Source organism: Rhinopithecus roxellana, chromosome 13 (assembly GCF_007565055.1).
Source record: "Rhinopithecus roxellana isolate Shanxi Qingling chromosome 13, ASM756505v1, whole genome shotgun sequence".
Classification (NCBI taxonomy): domain Eukaryota; kingdom Metazoa; phylum Chordata; class Mammalia; order Primates; family Cercopithecidae; genus Rhinopithecus; species Rhinopithecus roxellana.
The window spans coordinates 119,602,698-119,619,991 of record NC_044561.1 but is presented as its reverse complement, the minus strand read 5'-3'; the positions used below and the strand labels follow the sequence as shown (position 1 = coordinate 119,619,991).

Sequence of the window (17,294 nt, the reverse complement as noted above, 5' to 3'; positions counted from 1 at the left end):
TGCTGGCCATGAAATCCCCAGTGCCTAGCACAGACATTGCTTGCAAATGGTTCATTAAGTGAATAAATGAATGAATGAATGAAACTACTTTCTCAAACTCTCTGAGTAAATGCTAGTAAATCTGGCTGAAGATCTGTGCCACAAGAGTATAAGGAGCTGAGAAGGACTTTTATTCATCCATTCCATTCCTGAGCCCCTTGTGGGGCCCGGGTGTGATGCTGGGGAGAAAAGGCGAGTGAGATCCAGCCTCTGCCAGTTTGGGGATCCCCAGAGTGGCAGAGGCACCCTGGTGCATAAAAAGCTTCACGAGTCAGCACTGGGCACTGAGTAGGCAATCATTAAATAGTATATTTTGTCTGGCTTCATGGAGGAGAAAACACCTGAACTGGGTTTTGACGTAGGTGTAGGAGTTCATCAGGCTGGTGGGAAAGAGGACGTAACCTATGCAAAGACTTGGAGGCCTGAAAATAGCTGGTTTGCTCAGAGCCTTGTCAGCAGTTGAGGTGTTGAAGTGGAGGGTGATTGTAGGGCATGAAAGTGGGGTGGTGCCCCGGGACAATATCTGGCTTTTGTTAAGGCCAATTAGCTTTCCAGGAAGTCTTGGTCAGCAATGTGGGTGGGTAAAGACAACTCCAGAGCTTCCTGTGTGCTTAAATGAGTCTGAGAACTAGGAGGCAGTTCTGAGGCTCAGAGATCAGGATCCTTGACAAGGAGAGAAGGAAAGTCTAGATGTAAACCTTTGGGTTTGCCTTGCAGGAAGCTCATATTTTCTCTGGTCTAGACACAGTAATCCCTGGCCCAAAGCTACTTTCCCTTCCATACATGTGGCTGAATGAATGAATGAATGATTCCCACGAATTAAGCTGAGCAAGGATTTGACAGACAGAGCTCAGATAGGTTCAAGGCCTTGCTCAAGATCATCCAGCAACCTAGTGGCAGAGCTTAGGACTCCTGACTCCCAGTCAGGTGTGGGAGATGGTGGCGCTGGTAGAATGGGGTGAGGGCTGGGGATGGAGTGACCAAGGCTGCTATATGATAGGTAGTAGCCAAAGGTGAAATCGCTAAGAATGAAGGCTTTGGAGACAGACAAACCTGAGTTTGAGGCCTGGTTCTGCCAACCCCTTCACTGTGTGACCTTGAACAAGTTCTTTTGCCGCCCCAACACTCAGTCTCTTCATCTGTAAAAATAGGGGCTCAGAGAGCCGGCTTCCTAAGGTTGTTGAAGATTTTTTTTTTTTTTTTTTTTTTTTTTTGAGACGGAGTCTCGCTCTGTCACCCAGGCTGGAGTGCAGTGGCCAGATCTCAGCTCACTGCAAGCTCTGCCTCCCGGGTTCACGCCATTCTCCTGCCTCAGCCTCCCGAGCAGCTGGGACTACAGGCGCCCGCCACCTCGCCCAGCTAGTTTTTTGTATTTTTTAGTAGAGACGGGGTTTCACCATGTTAGCCAGGATGGTCTCGATCTCCTGACCTCGTGATCCGCCCATCTCGGCCTCCCAAAGTGCTGGGATTACAGGCTTGAGCCACCGCGCCTGGTCGGTTGTTGAAGATTAAAGAAGAAAACAGAGCACATAAAGTGTTCAGCCTGTGGCTTGTTTGTTGTTGCTGTTTTTTATTATTCCCATATAAAGTACTTAACCCTTAAACTGCAAGGTAGAAATCATCATTCCCTTTGGTAGGTAAAGAAACTGAAGTAACAGAGGGCAAAGTCATAGTCATGGGTGACTGGCATGGCCAAGATTTGAATCTGTGTGAGTCAAAGTGTTTGTTGCTGGTGGTGGTGGCGGTGGTTTTGTTTTTGTTTTTGTTTTTGTTTTTTGAGACAGAAACTTGCTCTGTTGCCTAGGCTGGAGTGCAGTGACACGATCTCAGTTCACAGCAACCTCCACGGCCGGGTTCAAGCGATTCTCCTGCCTCAGCTTCCCAAGTAGCTGGGATTATACCATGCCCAGCTAATGTTTGTATTTTTAGTAGAGATGAGGCTTCACCATGTTGGCCAGTCTGGCCTTGAACTCCTGACCTCAAGTGATCCACCTGCCTTGGCCTCACAAAGTGCTGGGAGTACAGGCGTGAGCCACCGAGCCTGGCTCCCTGAGTTGAAGCTTTTAAGCCCCCAACAGAGAAAGAGAAGAGGCCAATCCCAGCCTGATTTTCCAGACCCCTCTGAGACTCCCAGACCTGGGAAAAGGCCTTTGGTCCAGGAAAACCTCGGAGACACAAGAAAGGACTGATGCATCTGCCTAAATGTAAGAGGAAGTGGTCATCTCAGGCACTTCAGCCCCGCTGTCCGCCCAGCAGCTAGGGCTCTGCAAAAGCCTCCCCAGCCACCCACATCCTGAAAAGATGAGAAAACCAGCTTCTGACTCACGCTTTCATCTGCCCCTACCTAGCCTTTATCACCTCAACAGCATGAACTGACCCCACCCCCATCTCAGGGAACCACAGTCTGTAAGCAGGGGAGGGGCCTGTAGCTCCCTTCATTAGAAGGAGGGGAAACTGAGGCCCAGAGACAGAGAATATCATGCCAAGGCTATACAGCAACATAGCTGCAGAACTAACCCAAGAAACTAGGTCTCCTAACACAATCTCCATGCTCACTTCAAGAGCTTCATATTAAGCAACTGCCAGGAGTCAAGCACTGTGCTGGGCCCAGGGCCCTTTCTGTTTCCCCCAGCAACCTCTCTCCACAATTGCCACTGCTGTTGGGACTTGTCACCCTCCTCCTCTATCACCTTCACCCAGAGCCCCTGCCCTGCTCTCTTACTCTCAAGGCCATCTCCAGAAAAGCACTCCATCCAGGGAGGGAGAGGTTTCATCTCTTTGCAAATATTTGCCCAATGTGCACTTTCTTATGAGAGGTGGCATTGTGTGTGGTTAAAGGGCCACCTGGAGCTGTACTGCCTGGGCTCAATTCCCAGCTCGGCTGCTTATGATCTTTCTAACTTTGGGCACTTTACAGTTGTCTCTCGGTATCTCTCGATGGGGGATTGGTTCCAGGACCTCCCGTGAATACCAAAACCCAATATAAAATAGCAGAGCATTTGCACATAACCTATGCACATCCTCCCGTACACTTTAAATCATCTCTAGAGTATTGATAATACCTAATACAGTGTAAATACTATGCAAATAGTTGTTATACTATATTGTTTAGAGAAGGACAAGAAAAACGTCTGTACATATTCGGTACAGACCCAATTTTGTTTCTGAGTGTTTTGTTTTGATCCTTGGTCGGTTGCATTCACTGATGTGGAACCCACGGATACAGAGGGCTGACTGTATTCACCCTCTCTGTGCCTCAGTTTCCTTATCTGTTAAGTGAGGCTATTACTAGGACCCAGCTCAAAGGCTGGCCTTGGGGAGTCAATGAGTTAGTATTTATCAAGAACCTAGAATACTTGCTGGGTCCTGGCACGTGCTCAGTAAGTATTCACTTTTATTATTGTTAAGTCTCACCTTGTAAGTCTCACTATTATTGAGAGTTCCACCATCTTGAGTGTACCATCTAACTACAAACTCCCACCCCAAATCCCAAAAAGTCTTTTTGGCAACTTAACATTATAGCTTCTTACCACTAAGTGGGGGGAAGTTTGTCATTAGCCCACTGCTCCCCACCCTAGGAATATGAGCTTGGGCTTTTAAAAGCCACCTGTCCCCTTATGTACGAGTGCTTGTGTGGGCACGCACGTGAATGCAAACACACACTCTCATACCACGCTCTCTCACTCTTCAGGAAGAAAGGACTTCACCACGATTTCAGTTAATTCACTGCTTCCTGGTTCCCCCCACCCCAGGGAGCCGCTCGGAGCATCCGTCCTTGTCGAGTTCTAAAGGTAGCTTAGCAACAGCACCATCCGCAGAGTGAACCCCAGGTGCCCAACGGTAACCTATTTTACAACCACCTCCTCCATCACTCGCCGCCAGGCTTCTGTCAGCACCCACAGGAACTGCTGGGCCCCGCGGTTGTCACCCAGGCCCCACACGAACAGCTCCTTCTGCGGCCCTGCCCCCATTGGCAACCCTGGCGCACCTCTCCCCGACCTTCTCACGACACCCACCCTCAAAGCAACCTCCCAGCATTTCCATAAAATCTGGGTACTCTGACTAATCCCTTTTCCGAACTGTAATTTCCCCCGAGGCTTCTGTCAGCTGGATGTGGATTTTGTAGGATTTTTAATTTTTTTAAAAAAAGATAGAATTATGGGGTCAGCACTTATGACCAACGCCTGTAGGCGGTGAGATCTATTTTAGATATACGGCAGGATTAAAGTGGGGAGGAGAGCAGATTTAATTAAGTTGCTAATATTTAAAGAAAATTGATGAACTCCTGGTTTACGAGTAGCACGGTTGTGAACAGACCCCTCATTCCGGGGAGGCTTTTTATTTGATTTGCTTTCCATTTAAATCCTGGACTCATTTTATTTGCGTAGCTGCACTGTCCGTTTAATTGTCTTTAATAAGGAAAACGTACCTCTGCTCGCATTTAATTTTGATTTAATTAGGAGGAAGTAATTAATGGCTTCATAAATCCCATTTTTCAGCCCCCTGGGATGAGAAACCATCACTCTTGTGTTTTTCGTGTTGTTTATGATCAAGGGATGGGGCTTGAGGGGGATTTCTCCTCCAAGGCTGGCCACACTTGATGTGGTAGAAAGAACTCTGGGCCGGGCGCGGTGGCTCAAGCCTGTAATCCCAGCACTTTGGGAGGCCGAGACAGGCGGATCACGAGGTCAGGAGATCAAGACCATCCTGGCTAACACGGTGAAACCCCGTCTCTACTAAAAAATACAAAAAACTAGCCGGGCGAGGTGGCGGGCGCCTGTAGTCCCAGCTACTCGGGAGGCTGAGGCAGGAGAATGGCGTGAACCCGGGAGGCGGAGCTTGCAGTGAGCTGAGATCCGGCCACTGCACTCCAGCCCGGGCGACAGAGCAAGACTCCGTCTCAAAAAAAAAAAGAAAGAACTCTGAATGTGGTGTCAGGCTTTGGGGCCGTCTGTCATTACCTGTGTGACTTTAGGTGGGGTTTAGACCCTCTCTGGGCCTCAGTTTGCCCACCTACACAATGGGGAGAGAGTAAGTTCTGATGCACAAGACGAGACATCAATGAGATAGCAGTAAAGGGTCTAGAACTGTGCCTGGAGTGTTTTAAGTTCCCAGCGATTGTCCATGTGTACCTGGGATTTAAGAGTGGCTGAATTCTCCAGAAATCCCAGAAGACAACTGGGGGAGTCTGATGACAGTTGTATACTTTATTATTCATGTATTCAATACGTTTGATGCTGTGCCCCGTGCTGGGTGCTGGGGAATTGGAATAAACAGCCAGATGCTTGACCCTCAAGGAGCTTGCAAACTCACACTCACGTGCACACACACACATACACACACACACACACACATTCAACTTTCCCACTCCCTGTATTTTCTCTGCAGGCATTGTCAGGGTACCTAGTGTGTGCCAGGCACAGAGAGTTCTGACATAGACAAACCTAACTTAGTCCATACCTTGAGGCCCATGACAGCTGGGGACACAGATGTGCAACACTAGAAGTTACAGGAGGGTGTGGAGTGGAGGGGTTTGTGTACGGGACAGGAACGGAGCAGGTGAGGTCTCTTCAACCAAATGAGAGGGCATCTGAGAGGGCTGCCTGGAGGAGGAAACAAGCTGAGTTTGAAAGACAAGAAGGCATTGATTGGATCATGGCCCCTAGATCTCCAGTGGGTCAGGATTTGAGTCTGTGTGGTTCTTGTATCAGGAGATAGAGGATGAACTAGGTGACCCCTCAACCCCTCCTGAGACCAGCACAGGAAAAGGAGAGGGAACTAATTTACATTGAGCACCTACTAAGTGCAGGGAGCTTCCATATATTATCTTATGAATCTTCAGAATATATATGGTGAAGCAATATTAGCCCCATTTACAGATGAGAAAACTGAGGCTCAGAGAAGGATAGCCACTTGCCCAGGGGCGTGCACAGGTCGCTGGCAAAGCTGAAGCTGGTACAGAGCTGATTCTGACTCCAAAGCACGTAATCTTTCCTGATGTGTGGCTTGAGGTTCTTTTCCAAATGGTAAAATGGAGGCTTACAGAGAAGAGGCCACCGATGACTGTGGCCTGCAGGGCACAGGGCAAAAGACTGGTGTCAAGGCCACTGTCCAAGCTGTGCAGCCCAGTGGCCACCCGGTAGCCCACTCCTTCCCCTTTTCTCCCTCATCCTCTGCTACAGGCATTGTAAGCAGACTAGCCAGATTCCCAGAGACTGCAGAGAAACCAAACTGGACTTTGGAGTCAAACAGACCTGCGGCCATCTCAGTATCTTCACCTGGAAAATAGGGATACATTTGCAAACCCCACAAAGTCAAGCTCAATTTCTGCAGATGGCCTGCAACACATGTCTGACACATAGTGGGTGCTCAGTAAATGAGAGCACCATCTTCCATCCTCCACTCACAGCTGAGAGTCCTGAGAAATATCTTCTTAGGGCAGAGCCAGAGGCATTCCCCCTTCACTCTGGAGCTGGGACCCAGGCAGGCAGGGCAGGCAGCCCCAGCTGGGCCTGAATTCGTAACTCCCAGATCTTAGCTCCTGCCCAGGCTGATTGCCCCTGTCTGACTCTGCAGTCCCCAGAGAGCAGCCAGTAGGCCCCAGGGTGAGCTCTGCATCATATTCCACAGAGGATGACATCACCACTAGGCTCTACGCCCTCCTCTCCATTCCTCACTCATAAGTGAGCCCTGCCTGGGGTCTGAGTTAAAACATCAAGGGCTGCAGAGATGTGATGGAGAGCCAGGAGATGGAAAGGGAAGGAAACAACCATTAGCAGAGTGCTTAGGTCAATGTAAACATGCTCTCATCTAATCCTCCCCACACCTGTGCCAAGTAGGGCTCGGTCTGATTTCTCAGGTGGAAACACAGGGGCTCAGAGAGGTAAAATTGACAAACCCATGGTCCCAACATTAGTGAGTAGTAGAGTCAGGAGCGTGCTTCCCGCAGTTAGCCACGTGACACAGCACATGACTTCCCCTCTCTGTGCCTCAGTTTTCTAACCTGAGAAATGGGAATGATAATGTTTCACAGGGCAATGATGAAGACTAATAAGATTATAGCTGTTAAGCATCTCTTCGAATGCTGTTTATTCTATCACACTGCTCAGAAGTGTTTGCTGATGAAATAAGCTGACAACAGATCAGACTGGGAAGCAGGTAGAGGCACCCCAAAAGGGAACAGAATCACCCCCTCTCATCCCATCTCCCTTGGGGCAATGGTAGAAAAAATGTATAAACAGCAAACAGGAGAGACAGGTCTCCTCATCCTCAGCACTGCCAATGATTCAGGGCCGATGTCCTGAAATAATTTTATTGGGGGCATTAAACTGAGTTATGAGGTTTTTACAATCCAGCCACTTATGAGAAATCTATTAACAGTAACTGGACAGGAAGAAGGCTTCTCAGTGGAGCCCAGGATGGGCATTAATTGGGGCAATCTATAACAGGATGGGGACCCGGAAAGGTTCCACCAGACGCCTCCATTTAGTCCCCGCAATTTCTGCTGAGAATCAGCAGACTCGCCAAAAAGAGAGAGATGCCCATTAATCGGCTAATGAAATATGAAAATGTTTATGGGCCATTCAATCTTCCAAATGGCACTTCTATAATCCACCTTTCAGACACAAAGTTCTACCAGCAGAATTTATACCCCGGCTCCTCCTGCGTGGCAGGGGATGGGCTTTTGTCCCCCTTCGTGATGACTTCATGGGCACCTGTTCTTCTGCTGAGTGGGCTGGGGTTCACAGCACCCCAGCCTGAAAGGAACTTTAGAGATTCTCTCATTCACACTCCATCTCCATGGAAGCTTAGAAAGGAGCAGGCACCTGCCCAAAGCCATTAGCTTCATCGGAATGGATTTTCCTCTGTGCGAAGCTGCCTGGGAGATTTGGGCATTGGAAGATAAGGACTTAGGTGTTTCTGATTGCAAGAAAACAGACTTCTTGCTGGGTCCTCACCCAAGAGATCTCAGGGCAGTGAAAACAGCCTGGAATCTGGAGCCTAATAGTGCCTAGATTAAATCCTGGTTATATATAGCTAACATTTAGTAATAATATAATAATAACGATAGCTACCATTTATTGGGCACTCATTATGTCTCAGACAGGGCTGATTTTCAGCTAGTACAAACTGGTGTAGTTGTACTGGTTGTTAAAACCATGAAAAACCTCCATACTTGTAGTAAATAGTCCCTTTCCTCTCCCTCGCCCCAACTCTCTCAGCCCCTTGGGCCTCTCTGTGATCCAGCAACCAAAGGGTTCCTGCCTGGCCTAGCAGGGATCCTGCTACAGTACCACTGCCTGGGCAGTGCACCCACCATGCTGGCTGTTAAATATTGTAAATGTCACCTGGTAACACCTGCTAAGGGCCTTGTGTGGATTCTCAACTCAGCAAACCCCCAGTACCTCTGGGAGGAAGATGCTAATATGATTCCCGTGTTACAGATGAAGCAACTGAGAGCCAGAGAGGCAAAGTGATGGGTGAGGACGCACAGGGAGATGTCAGAGCCAAGGCTGGGCCAGGTTGCACTGTCTCTCCCCTCCCCTGGACTCCTCTCCGGAGGCTTTAGATGGAATGGGAAAGCCCAGTGTGGAGTCAGACCAGCTCTTCCAGTGGCCTGACCTTGAAGAACCCATCCCACTTCTCCAATCTTCATTAGGAAATGGGGGAAAAAATCTGTAAAATAAAGATAGCAAAACCTACTCTAGCAGGTTTTTTAAAAAAGTATCTTGAACTAGAAAAGTACATAAATTGCTTAGCCAGTGCCTAGCACATAGAAGGTGCTCTTTCAATTGACATCCCTTCCTCCTCTCTCCCTTCACTCCCTGCCATGTGCCATGTCTTGAGCCTGGTTCTCCATATACCAAGATGAGGAAGATGCCACCCCAACCTCCTGTGGTGCAGAGTCTAGGGAGTGCTGGACCTGTAATTCACAGTGAGCTCATGGACCAGCAGCCTGGAAGTTTGTTAGAAATGCAAAGTCTGAGGCCTGGCCCCAGACCTACTGAGTCAGAATCTGCATTTTAACAAGATCCCCAGGTGAACTGCATGCACATTAGAGTTTGAGAAGTGTTGGCTACAGCCATCCTACAAGGCTGAACATGATCACGATGGCTTGATGTACTGAGAGATCCCAGAGGTGGGGAGAGACTGAGGATCCAGAAAAGCTTTCTGAAAGAGGTGGCATTTTTATTGCACTTTGCAAGATGAGTAGACTTTCCAAGGGCAGAGAAACAAGGACAGGACTCAAGGCAGGATCGTCAGGGCTGTGCTGCTAAAGGGGAGAGAGGTGTGGAAGTGGTGCTGGACTTCTTTGTGAAGGCAATGGGAAGCCACTGGAGGGTCGTAAGCAGGGAGGCCATGTTCAGATCTGCCTCCAAGGCTGATAATTCTGAATGCAGAGGGGAAAGTAGAGTCCAGGGACAGGGAGGGCCCCAGAGGACTGAGGAAACACTCCAGGCCCGGGATGTAAGTGAGCATGGCTGCTGGGCCTCAGTGTCCTCACTAAAGATGTGTATGTGTTGGAGAAGAGATGGGCTTAGGAATAGGCACCCAGGAATAGGCATGGGACAGTGAAGCCACGAGGAACTTGCTCCTCAGCCTCCACCTTGCCTTCCTCTCTGCCTCCCCAGATCCACTCTGACTCTGACGAGGGTGACGGGGCCATCAAGTACACCATCTCAGGCGAGGGTGCTGGGACCATTTTCCTGATCGACGAGCTGACAGGCGACATTCATGCCATGGAGCGCCTGGACCGCGAGCAGAAAACCTTCTACACGCTGCGGGCCCAGGCTCGGGATCGCGCCACCAACCGCCTGCTGGAGCCCGAGTCGGAGTTCATCATCAAGGTGCAGGACATCAATGACAGTGAGCCCCGCTTCCTGCACGGCCCCTATATTGGCAGCGTGGCCGAACTCTCACCCACAGGTGGGCTGTGGGCCCTGGGAGTGGGGAGTGGGATCAAGGTGATCCCTAAGGGGAGTCGAGCCTGCTGGGAAGGGGAGTAGCTGATCCTCTGGGGAGGGACAGGAAAGAGCCTGCTGACCCAGGATACAGGGTACAGATGTGAGCTCAAGTGCCCCCTGGGGTCAAGCATAGTCCTGGACAAAACCACACACATGACCTCAGCCACTTCCACGGACAGAGCCCCCCCATGAATGTGGACCTGCATGTGGACACAGTGATGCCCTCAGACGTGCTCATACAGCCACACCCAGTCACATATGTAGACACAGCCACAGATCTGGACACGCCACATGCACAAGTCCAGCCCCGCATACAACTCACCACTACAGTGATATACAACCCCATTCATAGATCCAGTCCCCAACACAGGCACAGCTGGACAGAGTCACACACACAGGCACAGCTGGACAGAGTCACACACACAGGCACAGCTGGACGGAGTCACACAGGCACAGCTGGACAGAGTCACACACACAGGCACAGCTGGACAGAGTCACACACACAGGCACAGCTGGACGGAGTCACACACACAGGCACAGCTGGACAGAGTCACACACACAGGCACAGCTGGACAGAATCACACACAGGCACAGCTGGACAGAATCACACACACAGGCACAGCTGGACAGAGTCACACACACAGGCACAGCTGGACAGAATCACACACAGGCACAGCTGGACAGAATCACACACACAGGCACAGCTGGACAGAGTCATACACACAGGCACAGCTGGACAGAGTCACACACACAGGCACAGCTGGACAGAATCACACACAGGCACAGCTGGACAGAGTCACACACACAGGCATGCCTGGACACCTTGACAGAGCCCTTCACAAAAGTTCAACTGCACATAAACAGACACAGCACACCCTTGACAACAACCTCCACACAGACATAGTCCCATCTTCAGGCACACCCACCACTGGGAACAGCTAGATTGGGACACAGCTGAAACAGGGCCCAACCACACACTCAGACCCACGACTGCACACCCTGATATAGCCACACACAACACCAGGCAGGAAACGGGCCCTTATGCACATAGCGCTTCTGCACAGACTCAGCCATGTACACAGAGGCAAAAGCCACAAGCAGACATGAGCATCCTGGGGTCCAGCTTCCCTGGTGTGCAGCTGTAGACAGGCGTGGGCACAGGCAGATGAATGAGACAGGCAGCTCTGTCTATAGCTCAGAGAAAGCCACAGCTCACCAAAATCCCAGCCAGCTAGGGGCAGAGCCTCATACAGAGATGGCTGAGCCCCTAGACACAGATTCAGTTGCACTTACCTGGGTATGACTGCACACACGCAGGAGCACTGCACACATGATTATGCCCATGGAAAGTGAAGTGCACACACACAATATACATCTCCGTGTAGACATCAGACACAGCCATACTCAGAAAGGGCCATGCACACAGGAGCAGGACACTGAGGCTAAAGCTGCATGACTCTGCATGATCATGAAACCCCCAGACCGTTTCTGACCATCAAGGCATCACTTAGCTCAGGGCTTCTGGGGCTCTGGTAGAAACTGGGGTCATGGGGTGAGGGGCACAAGCCAGTAGCCGCCATCTCCTTCCCACCATGTTGCTCGAAGTTATCTGCAAGCCAGGCTAGACAAGAAGCTACTGCCCTAGGTCTTAAGCCACACTCCGTTGCTGACTCGCTGTGGCCAAAGGTTGGACGCTGTGCCTCCCTGGACCTCCCAGCTGTATGGCTGCATGTCAGAGGCCAGGAGTACTTGGGCTTTTGGGAGAGAGTGCTGTCAGCCCAGCTTCCCCAGGTTGAGCCAAATCTGGCAGCTTGCTGGGATAATGAGCAAGCAGCCAGTAGGGGAAGAGGAGAAGGTGAACCAGAGAGAATGGTGGGCAAGGGATGAGGGGGAAATAGGCAACAGTGAGGCTGTGGATGTGGGTGCAGACTGGTGTACACACACAGGCATGCACGCCTGATGTACATGTGTGTTCCACATATATATGCAGATGTGCACACACACACACCTAGCCAAGAAGCACTTTAAGGCCTGTGTGTGCATGTGACATGCTGTGTCTAGATGAGTATATTCATTCATTCAACAAATATTTATTGAGTACCTACTATGTGCTAGGCCCTGGGAACATGGCAGTGAAAAGGCAGAAGATTCCCTACTCTCATGGAGGGCCCATTCTTCCTAAGGAAGACAGACAATAAGCAAGTGAACAACTAGATCATTGGTCCAGTAAGGCTTCTCTGAAGACCTGGAGGAAGTGAGAGCATGGCCCTGGGGGAAGAGCATTCCAGGCAGAGGGAATGTCACATGCAAAGGTCCTGGGGTTGAATTCTGCCAAGAAAAAACAAGATGACCAGATCATGCAGCCATGTAGACCATAGCCAGGGCATTGCCTTTTATGCTGAGCAAACTGAGAAGTCAGTGGAAGGTCTTGCTCAGAAGAATGACATGATCAGGACCCCACAGCTCTTCCATGAAGAATAGATGGGCAGAAAAGAGGGCAAGAGCAGAAGCAGGTGGCCTGTGAACAGGAAGTGATGGTGGCTTGGAACAAGATGGTACCAGTGGAGGTGTGGAAAAGAGGTCTCCTTTTGGATATATTCTGAAAGCATAATGGATTGGATAATGGAAATTGCTAATGGATTGGATACGGAGTGTGAGAGAAAGAAAACTCAAGGATGACTCTTAGGATTGTAACCTGAGCAATTAAATAGATGGATTTCCCTTTACTGAGATAGAAGGAACAGATTTGGGGGATGAGAGGAAATTAGAAGTTTGGTGTGAAGTATGTTAAGTTAGAAAAACGTATTAGGCTGCTGAGTGGAGATCTTGAACAAGACAGTTGAATATCCAGGTTCAGAGAAGGTCTGGGCTGGAGAGATAAATTTGCATATTATCAATGGCAAAGACATATGAAATTTCAGAGCCTGGCAAGAACTTAGCAATTAATCTTGCAAATGGGGAAATTGGGGCTCAGAGAGGCAGTGACATGTCCAAGGTCATGCAACAAGTCCCTGACTTTCTAGGTCCTGCAGCCCCCACCTACTGACTTAAACTCACAGCCCTGTCCCCCTTCACCTAAAACTGACCTGCACATTTCTGCATAAAAAAAGACCAGAAAGATGGGGAGAGCTGATGCTAGAGAAGGAAGCAGGAGCCCCATCTGAAGGACTAGAGGAAAGCAGGTAGCCTGGGAAAGGCTTGAGCGAGGGAGTGACGTGGGAAGACTTGCATTTTAGAAAATTCCCTCTGCTGCACTGTGGAGAAGGGCTGAGGATGGGGAGGTGCTGGGGGAAGAGCAGCCTCATCTCCACCATGGTGGCTCCTCCATGATCACTTCACTTTCACTGCGACTCTGAGAGGTGGCAGGACTGATGGTAGCATCCCCATTGAACAGATGGGAACACTGAGGCTCAGAGAGAAGAAAGTATCTACAGTCACATAGCAAGTCAGCGACAGAGCAAGTTGCTGGGCATGGCTCCCAGGTTGTTGGAATGGCAAGGGTCCTTGTTTCACAGGTGGGGAAACTGAAATCAAGAGAAGGGCAAGGTCATGCAGAGAGTAGGAGGCAGAGGCAGCCCCCAGTTTATGAGCACCAGCCTATGGAGAACCAGCCCTGTCTTGACTCCCTCTCCCAGCCCACTGACTCTCACAGTCCACTCAGGAAAAAGGTCGAGAGGGAGGGGGACTCAATTTGGACCAGCTGGGAACCCAGGAGGGGGAAAGGAGAAGCAGAAATTAAATTAGTTTATTTCATTTGAGCAACTATTTGAAGGGGAAGCAAATCTGACACCAGGGTGCTTGCAGAGACTCCAGGCAGCTTTGAAAATCAGTCACAATTACTCAACCTCCTGATCCGGCTGCGGAGGGCGGGGCCAACAAGCAGCACCAGGGTCCAGGCAGCTTCGGAGATCAGAGGGAGCAGGGACGCAGCTTGGGACATGAAAGGCAGCAGCGCTTGCAAATTAAACCACTCACAGCTTAAAAGGGAAGGGAAGTGTGCCGGGGGCCTCCAATGAGCCACGCTTCTGAGCAGGGGGCACACCAGTCATGTTAAGCCTGATGCAGCCAAGTGGGTCCTGAGTTGATAGTCAGGACGCCTGACTCCCTGCATGACCTTGGTCGACTTCCTGTCCCCTCTGGACCCCAAGTTCCCTTCTGAGCATAGAGAGGGTTCATTTAAGCATCAGATGTTTATTGAGCGCCTGCTATGTGCCAGGCACTGTTCCAGGCATTGGGGATTCTTAGGAAACCTACACACTATAGCAGGAGAGAGTCAGGACAGAGATAAGCAAATGTGTAATATGCAAATAAATAATTAAAAATATAAAATAGGCCAGGTGCAGTGGCCCACGCCTGTAATCCTCACACTTTGGGAGGCCAAGGCAGGCAAATTGCCTGATCTCAGGAGTTCAAGACCAGTTGGGCAACACGGTGAAACCCCATCTCTACTAAAATATAAAAAAAATTAGCCAGGCATGGTGGCATACATCTGTAGTCCCAGCTACTTGGGAGGCTGAGGCAGGAGAATTTCTTGAGCCAGGGAGGCAGAGGTTGCCGATAGCAGAGATCATGCCACTGCACTCAAGCCTGAGTGACAGCGCGAGTCTCTCTCTCTCTCTCTCTCTCTCTCTCTCTCTCTCTCTATATATATATATATATATATATATAATGAATATTAATATGCCTGATGGTGTGCTGTGCAGAATAAAGGAGTAAAGGAGTTAGGAGCAATTTGGGGGAGTGCTATTTTAGACAGAGGGGTCAGGGAAGGCCTCTCTTTCTGAAAGAGGACATTTCTGAATAAAGATCTGAAGGAAGGGAACCAAGGAGCTCGGTCAAAAAGTGGTTTTCAAGCTTTTTTGTGCATCCACATTACCTGGAGGGTTTGTTAAAACACAAATTGTTGCCCTTGTTCCCCCAGCCTTTCTGACTCAGGAGGTCTGGGCTGTTAGAAATGTCTGCATTTCTAACAAACTCCCTAATGCTGCTGGTGTGGAGGCCATACTTGGACAACCACTAAGCTACAAGAAGAATGTTCCAGACAGAGAGAACTACAAGTGCAAGGGTCCTGAGGCATAGCATGTTTGTCATGTTTGAGGAATAGCAAGGAGGTCTGTGGCTGAGGAGAAGTAAGTGGGAGAATATCTGGAGTCTGAATACCTCAGACAATGGATCACGCAGGACTTAGTAGCCATTGAAAGGTTTTTGGTTGTACTCTGAGTGAGACGGAGAGCAGAGGAGTAATCAAATCCAGCTTATATTTTAAAAGAATGACTTGTTGGCCGCCATGTTGAAAACACTGTAGGAGGCAAGGTTGGAAGTAGGGAGGCCAATGAGAAAGCAATTGCAATGGTGCAGCAAGAGGTGATAGTGACTTGGACCAGTGTGGATGGTGAGACGAGATGGAATTCTGGATGTACATTGAAGGTAGAGCCAACAGGGTTTGTGAGGGATTGGATGTGGGGAGTAAAAGGCAGAGGAGACAAGGATGATGCTGAAGTTTTGGGCCTGAGCAACTGAATGGATGGAGCTACTGTGGCTGAGATGGGGACTACTCCAGGAAGAGCAAGTTTGCAGAATAAATTAAGAATTCATTCTTGGGCAAGTTAAGATTGAGGTGTCTATTGGATGTCCAAGTTCAGATGTCAAGGTGACAGTTGGATCTATGAGTCTGGATGTCAGGAGAGAGATGAGGCTAAAGATACAACTTTGGAAGTCAGCAGCAGAGAGAGGGAATTTACAGCTTGAGGCTGAATATGTCAACAGGGAGTAAGTTTTAATAGAGAAGAACTAGACTAGACATTCCTTCAGTGTCAGGGAGCCACACCCCTTCCCTAGGCTGTCACAACCTGACCATGGGATGGCAAGAGGATTTCACAGGTCTCCCACACCCAGCTCAACTCCTCCTAGTTATTCACGTCAACCTTGTGCAAGATACTATGCCTGGCACTATTGAAGATACCAAAGACAGAAATGATAAATTCAATTCAATGTGCATTTACTAACCACTACTTTATTCTGGGCACTGCAGGGGATATAAAGATAAGTAATTGAATTAAATCCACAAATGTTTATTAGCACCCATTATACACAAGGCCTCCAATGTACTTGGTTCTGTAGGGCTTGCAAAGATGAGTCACCCAACTTAGCAAACATTTATTAGCACCTATTTTATACATAGCCCCACAGAGGATAGAGAAGTAGTTGCTTTTAATTCAGTAAATACATATTAGGCCTACTATGTACATAGCACCTTGCTAGGTATGTGGAGATCACAGATGAGCAAGACACCACCCCTCACCTCAAAGTGGTAGCAGATCAGTTTCATCTCTTGTGCTAACTCAGATCAATTGGTAGTGACTATTGGGCTGTATTGCGAAGGAGTCTAAGATCTCATTCAGCCTTGGCAGAAAAGAATGCCATGATGGATTGGTGATGTCTGCCATGGGCAAAGGAAGGAGAATGTCATAGCGCACATGCCATAGAATTGACATTGCCAGACCATGGGATTAGGGCTCAACAGAATGTGGAAATGGGCACTTTTCCATGTATTTCAATTCCTCTGTGAGCAGCATCTTTAATAGATGGGAAAAGACTGTTTGGTAGTACAGCCTGCGTTTATTTGGATATTTACTAAATAATAGCTATCAGCAAGCCCTGCTTTCACAGAGCTATTTCTCTTTATTCTCACAATCCTGGGGAATAAGCAGGATCGGTATTAGTGTCTTCATGTTACTGATACAGAAATAAATGCAGTGATTTTTCTGAGGTTCCACAGTAAGAGCTGAAGTCAGAACTAGACCCAGAAGCGGAAACCAGAACCTGAGTTCCTTGGCTCAGCATCCATAGCTTTCTTTGAGGAAAGAGTCGCAACCATTTCTTGCACAAAACTTTGCAGCTTGAAAATCACTTTCACATCCCTAATCTCATTTCAGCCTCCTAGGGACTCTCTTGGGTTAAGTACTGACATCCCCATTTTACAGCTATGGAAACTGAGGCTCAAGAGGGGAAGGAAAGTAAAACTGCGAGAGCACACTATCTGATTCTTAAATTCAGTGCTTGGGGGAACAGAGAGGAAAGGAGGAAGGCAGGAAGGAGTGTGTTCCCCAAGGATATCATTTAGAGAGGGCAGCAGCAGGCTGGGAGCCTCCAATTGTCCCATCTATAGCTGGAGAGAGTGTAGCTCAGCAGCCCGCAGGCCCAAGCCAGGAATCAATCGCTGGTCTCTGCAGAGACAACTTCTAAAGATGTTTTTAATTAAAGTCCAGGAAGATCTATATGTGCAATATC

General features: G+C 49.0%; 1 protein-coding gene across 1 annotated transcript in view; it reads left to right on the top strand.

The window, feature by feature from the left end:
* Positions 1-17,294, top strand: part of CDH22 (cadherin 22) — a 136,745-nt gene that overhangs the window by 59,471 nt on the left and 59,980 nt on the right. Inside the window, exon 3 of the mRNA XM_010384183.2 lies at positions 9,672-9,966. Coding sequence (XP_010382485.2) covers positions 9,672-9,966 — 295 coding nt within the window. The remainder of the gene's footprint in view (positions 1-9,671; positions 9,967-17,294) is intronic.